The following is a 6,034-nucleotide window of genomic DNA, read 5'->3' as shown; positions in this document are numbered from 1 at the left end:
ACATCCCTTTTTGTGGACATTTTGTCGCTTTTTTCGTCGTTTTTGCCTGCTTTTTTCCAACTTTTTGACGCTTTCCCCAAAGTTTTAGACGCTTATTTCGACGTCGCATATTTCTGATCTAAAAAACACTTTGAAAACGGGTCAAATTATTTTATTTAACCAGGTAGGCCGTTGAGAACAGGTTCTCATTTGCAACGGCAACCTGGCCAAGAATAGCATAAGCGTGCAGGACAACATACAGTTTCACATTCAATACAAGAATACAGAATACAGGTTAACAGGTTACATGAGGTACAGAAAAAGTACAGAATAAGTAGGCATTACAAAGCATGAGGGTAAAAGGAACCTGAGGGTTTGTTGATCAAATCAAAGCTAACAGCAGAAAGGAGTTTGTCTTCCCGATGAAGCTGAAGCTCATGGAGTGGACTGTGTTCCAGGTGGAGGGCGCTGAGAAGATTTACGTTCGCTACCAGACCATCGTCTCCACGACCACATCCAAGACCTACGACGTCCTGGACCACCGCAAGCTGGAGGTACAAAACATGTTCTACATAAATAGAATAATACAATGTTTGTGCAAGAAATAGAAAGTAATCAACACTTTTCTTAAAGTGCCCACATTATGAAGAAAAATCACTTTTTCTGGGATTTGGGGAGTTATTTTGTGTCTCTGGTGCTTCCACACACATACACACTTTGAAAACAACCCTCCATGCTGTTCTGAGTGAGATACGGTTTCTGAATGTGTCCTGTCTTCAGTCTCCGGGTCAGCTGGTCAACATCTGCACGGCTTTCTACGTCACTAGCCGAAACGAGGGGGCTAAACCATGCTAGCGCTAGCATGCTAGCGGTTAGCCCCCTCGTTCTCAATGGCAAAACACTGCTACAACACACACTAGTTCACCATAATCTACAAAAGAACTACTTCCATGTCCCTGTTCTGCAGGTATTCCACACAAAGGTGGAAGTGCTCCCTCATTAAAAGAAGTCTCCCAGCTAATCCTGCCTTACTACTGAAGTTGGAGAAACAGCTAGCTAGCTCATGTAGTCCTTACCTAGCTACTGAGCATGTAGTCCTTACCTAGCTACTGAGCATGTAGTCCTTACCTAGCTACTGAGCATGTAGTCCTTACCTAGCTACTGAACATGTGCGACTGCCAACAAAGATGTTCCAGCAGTGAGAGGTCTCACTCTGTAGCTAAAACAGAGACCTGAACACAGGGTGAAAAGAGGAGCTGCAGCAATGAGCAGAACAACAAAAATATGGTGTTTATTGATAGTTAAACCATGTAAACCTATTCTGGTACAACCTCAAAATACAATTATGAATGAGCCAATCACTAGCAGAGAGTAGCAGTGCTTCGCCTTCTGAGAATATAGTTCCCAGTATGTATACTGGGTTCAACGTTGTGTGTGTCTGTGTGTGTGTGTGTGTGTGTGTGTGTGTGTGTGTGTGTGTGTGTGTGTGTGTGTGTGTGTGTGTGTGCGTGCGTGCGTGCGTGCGTCTGTGTGCGTGTGTGTGTGTGTGTGTCTCTGTGTCAGTTTGACAGTGACTACGCAGACTTCCAGCTCCAGGTGCAGAGTTTGTTCCAGTCTCTTCAGTCTCTGCTGGACTTCTGGTTCCGTCAGTCTCTCACTGTGAGTTCAACCCAACCACAACTAACTCCTCTCTGAAACATGTGAGGCTGAGGTGGTTAATACAGGTGATGGAGAGAGAGAGCGGGTGTTTTGTGTTTCAGACGGAGCGGATGCTGGAGCTGCTGGAGGTGTTTGAGTCCGGTCCGGCATCTGGTCTGGACCTGAAGCAGCACTACCTGCTCCTACTGCAGCGCTACAGCAGAGAGCTGGAGCTGCTGAGGAAGACCTACCAGAGACAGAGAGACAGGCCGCCCATTGGACGCAACCTGCCCCCGGTACGCCTGTCTCTCTCACTGTCTGTCATACTGACTTTAGTCTCTATTAGAGGGTGATTCAATTAGATATTGACGCTGAAATGCCGTGAGTGCGCCCAAAGATTGCGAGAAGATCTCCGTTAGGAATTACATAATGAAATGGCCTAGGCCTGCAGGTAATGCATGTATAGTGGAGCCTAAATTTCCGAGGCAACCTCAGTGATTTCACCGCGATTAACCAAACATGCTACAGGGGGGGCAACAGAGTCTGATAACTTCAGACAACATAGGGAACCAAACGGGAGCGGGACGGGATTCGGGAGTCTTTCTGTCGGGATTTTGATCGGGATATGACGGGAGTATTTTCGTGGGCTCGGGATGGGAGCGACAATTGATTCCCGTGTCATCGGAAATTCAGCTGGATGTCACTCTTTTGATGTCACAACATTTTGCTTGTCATGCTTGCCATATCTCTAAGGGCTGTCTCTCTGTACATGTCTTCCTGTACCTGTCTCTCTGTATCTCCCTCTCTGTACCTGTCTCTCTGTACCTGTCTCTCTGTATCTCCCTCTCTGTACCTGTCCCTCTGTACTTGTCTCTCTGTACCTGTCTCTCTGTACCTGTCTCTCTGTATCTCCCTCTCTGTACCTGTCTCTCTGTATCTTCCTCTCTGTACCTGTCTCTCTGTACCTGTCCCTCTGTACTTGTCTCTCTGTACCTGTCTTCCTGTACCTGTCTCTCTGTATCTCCCTCTCTGTACCTGTCCCTCTGTACCTGTCTTCCTGTACCTGTCTCTCTGTACCTGTCTCTCTGTATCTTCCTCTCTGTACCTGTCCCTCTGTACCTGTCTCTCTGTACCTGTCTCCCTGTATCTGTCTCTCTGTACCTGTCTCCCTCTCAGGTGGCGGGACGGATCCTGTGGTGCCGTCAGCTCTTCAGGAAGCTTGAAGCTCCGATGTTGATCCTGAAGAAGAAACTTGACGTCCTCAAGGTACGACTGATTTTATCACATCGATCACAACAATATCCCTGATCAATACAACCCTCCGTGACCCCACCTGTCTGTCTGTCTGTCTGTCTGTCTGCCTGCCTGCCTTCCTGCTGTATGTCTGTCTGTCTGTCAGGGACCAGAGATGACTAAAGTGATCCGGAGCTACAACAAGATTGCCGTGGTCCTGCTGCAGTACGAGTTGCTGCACCTGCAAGGGTGGAGTCAGGCTGCAGAGAGCGCACCGCACTGCCTGAGCGCCGCCCTGCTGGTCCGACACGAGAACAGCAAGGTGCTGGATGGCATAACGATATCATCATCAATGGATGAGTGAACTCACTTGATGTGGTTTTAAGGTTAACTGGTGTTTAAGTGACAGTCTCAGACTCAGATTATTATTCTAAGTGTCTGACAACATTATGGAAAGGATCCCTACAGAGATAGACCTTCTAGTTAAAGAGTAAGATCCTTTTAGTTTAACATGAAACAGCCCTGAAATCACCATCACCAAACTCCACCAGACTCCATGTAAATAATCAGTACTTTTAGCGTGTATAGAGCCAGCATATTTCCACATGTAAATGGGTGAATTAAGGGTTTATTTTAACCAAACCAGAGTGGTGATTGTTGGAACAGTGAAAAGATGAACCAAGACAGGTTTTGATAGTTTTATTTAGTTTCTGTCCACTTTGAATGAAGTGTGTTTTATGGTGCTTAAATTACTGTTTATTTACATGGAGTCTGGTGGGTTGGGTAAAACATACCTCCAACTGTTCGTTTCACCAGCTGACTGTATCTTTCTCTTCAATGAATGTTGAGGCTTCCCCTTTTTTTTCTCAGCCATGTCGGCATCGAACACATCCTTCAGATAGTTCACTCCATGTCCTTTGTTGTTGGATATACAGTACGTAATGTCACACTCCTGGCAGAACAGGGGCACAATGTGTGAAGAACTGTCCTGTTTCCCAGGAGGTTTCTGTGAACCTGGACCCTGTGGTGCTGGAGGTGCTGCAGGAAGCCCGCTGGATGAGCAAACTCGGGGTGACGGTGCCAAAGGTCATCCTAAAAATGACTTTAAGAGAAGCATCGGTCAAAGCTCTGTACAAGCGGTGAGAACAACTGTTGTATCTGTTAGGGTTTGCAATTGCTCTTGAGGAATTTTTGTTTGGTTTCTGTAAATTATAGTGTTTTCTAGACCTAGTCTATCTGTAAAGTGTCCTGAGATAACTTCTGTTATTATTTAAAGGACCAATATGTAATATATTTACTGTAATTAATCCAAAAATGACCCCAATGCGTCATCATATATTTAAAAAACATGCTAAGTTGAAATACTATCATTTCTGACAACAATGCTAATGCCAGTATTTTCTCCTTTTGACATTTCCATTCCGTGACATATTGTCTGTTTGTGTTTTGGCCTGTGTGTGTGTGTGTGTGTGTGTGTGTGTGTGTGTGTGTGTGTGTTGGTATCAACTACCCAGTCTGACAGCCATTCCCGGTTGCCAGACATACCTGTAGAAACGTAAACCCAGCGCGCTACACCTGTAACGTTAGTACAGCCATGAAAGCAGCAAATAAACGAACAGGATCAACCTAGGATTCTACCCGACCTAAAAAAAAAAAAAAAAACCTGGCATGTTTCTGACCAGAGACGTAACAAAACCCGGGTAAATATTGGAGATGTATTTGAAAGATGGAGACAGCTTAGAGCCCAAAAGGACGCAGAGTTGGCTAATTTCCTCCTGAACAGGTAGCTAAGCATTAGCTTCAGGCTAATTTATCACGGCTACAAGGGACGGGCATTTTTTGTCATTTCAACATTTGTGTACTCACATTGAATTATATAGCTAGAGTACCCGAGTTGGTTACTCCCAAAAACAATTGAGACCCGACTGGTCCTGGCTTACGCCGCCATGCTAACCCTGCTAACTGCTAACGTTACCCGAGGACTAGGCAAGCGGGCCACGGCTGTTTACAACCAAGGGGGTAAGCTTCTCCTCGGACCGCGAACCTCCTATGGTGCCATTTTGATGCTACCAAGCCATCACCTCCCGTTAGCATCCCGTTAGCATCCCATTGACTCCCATTCATTCTGACGTCACTTTGACAGAGAATACCTTTACATCTGAAGCGTTTAAAGACTCTATTTGTCCGTTGTTTATTTCTAAAGAAACACGACAATGTATAAAAGGCTCCATTACCTTGTAGCTCACGTTATGGCTCCGTAGCAGACGTTTTTATAACAATAGGCTAACGATTGGGTCATAACCACGAGACTTCCTGTCTCATAGTAGAGGAGTTACCGTATAGTACAGGAGAAGCTCTCAGGCAGTTTGGACTTCCATCAGCTGTTTAAGTGTAATGACTAATGTTAACTATCATTTTAGTGATCAATAATGAGCCTGTGTCTATGTTATCTCCTTACATATACCTACGCTCTCCGTCTCTGCTAGATTGGGAATGATTGAGATTTCTCTTGGCACAGCTACCAGAAGACTTCCAACTTTCAGACAGGTTGCTCACGTCACATCTACGTCTTCAAGCTCAGTTGGAGGCTGCTCAGTAACGCTCAGCCATCACCGGGAAAGAGCTTCTAATGTCCTTCACTGGTCTCCGTCCAGAGACACGGGATCTGTTGGTCCATTATATATATATACTGTCTATGTTTACAACGTGTAGCCTGTTCAGCGGCCGTAGCTAGCCGACAACGGTGAGTTACGTATTTTAAGCCAAGAGGGGGGGCTGTAAATCATAAAAAGAGAGGACCATGAGTTTGCAGTGTGTTTAGCAATTGTTGCCGTAATTCTAAGCCAATAAAGTGTGTTCAGTCGGTTGGAGAGGACGGCAAGGTAGTGGTATTTTTAGTGGCTCCTATTGTAATTCTAAGCCGAAGAAGTGTGTCTGTCTGTCAGGTGGAGAGGACAGCCAGGTTGTTGTGTTTTTAGCGGTTCCAACCATAATTCTAAGCCGAAAAAGTCTGTCAATTGGGTACAGAGCTCCGCATGAGCACGGGCACTTATATAGCCAGCATGTAACGTTAGCTACTCCGCTGTGCTGTGAAGTAATGTCTGGCTATGTGAGACTAGCATCTAACGTTAGCTACTCCGCTGTGCTGTGAAGTAATGTCTGGCTATGTGAGACTAGCATCTAA

At 45.6% G+C, this 6,034-nt stretch overlaps 1 protein-coding gene across 1 annotated transcript in view; it reads left to right on the top strand.

Annotated features, from left to right (window-relative positions):
- The first annotated feature begins 401 nt into the window (after positions 1–401).
- Positions 402–6,034, top strand: part of dnah5l (dynein, axonemal, heavy chain 5 like) — a 94,179-nt gene continuing 88,546 nt past the window's right edge. The window contains exons 1-6 of the mRNA XM_078268230.1: positions 402–533; positions 1,543–1,638; positions 1,740–1,913; positions 2,794–2,883; positions 3,017–3,172; positions 3,850–3,989. Coding sequence (XP_078124356.1) covers positions 402–533; positions 1,543–1,638; positions 1,740–1,913; positions 2,794–2,883; positions 3,017–3,172; positions 3,850–3,989 — 788 coding nt within the window. The remainder of the gene's footprint in view (positions 534–1,542; positions 1,639–1,739; positions 1,914–2,793; positions 2,884–3,016; positions 3,173–3,849; positions 3,990–6,034) is intronic.

This window comes from Sander vitreus, chromosome 14 (genome assembly GCF_031162955.1).
Source record: "Sander vitreus isolate 19-12246 chromosome 14, sanVit1, whole genome shotgun sequence".
Classification (NCBI taxonomy): Eukaryota; Metazoa; Chordata; class Actinopteri; order Perciformes; family Percidae; genus Sander; species Sander vitreus.
The sequence above is the reverse complement of the archived record's forward strand: the minus strand, read 5'-3'. Positions and strand labels throughout refer to the sequence as shown.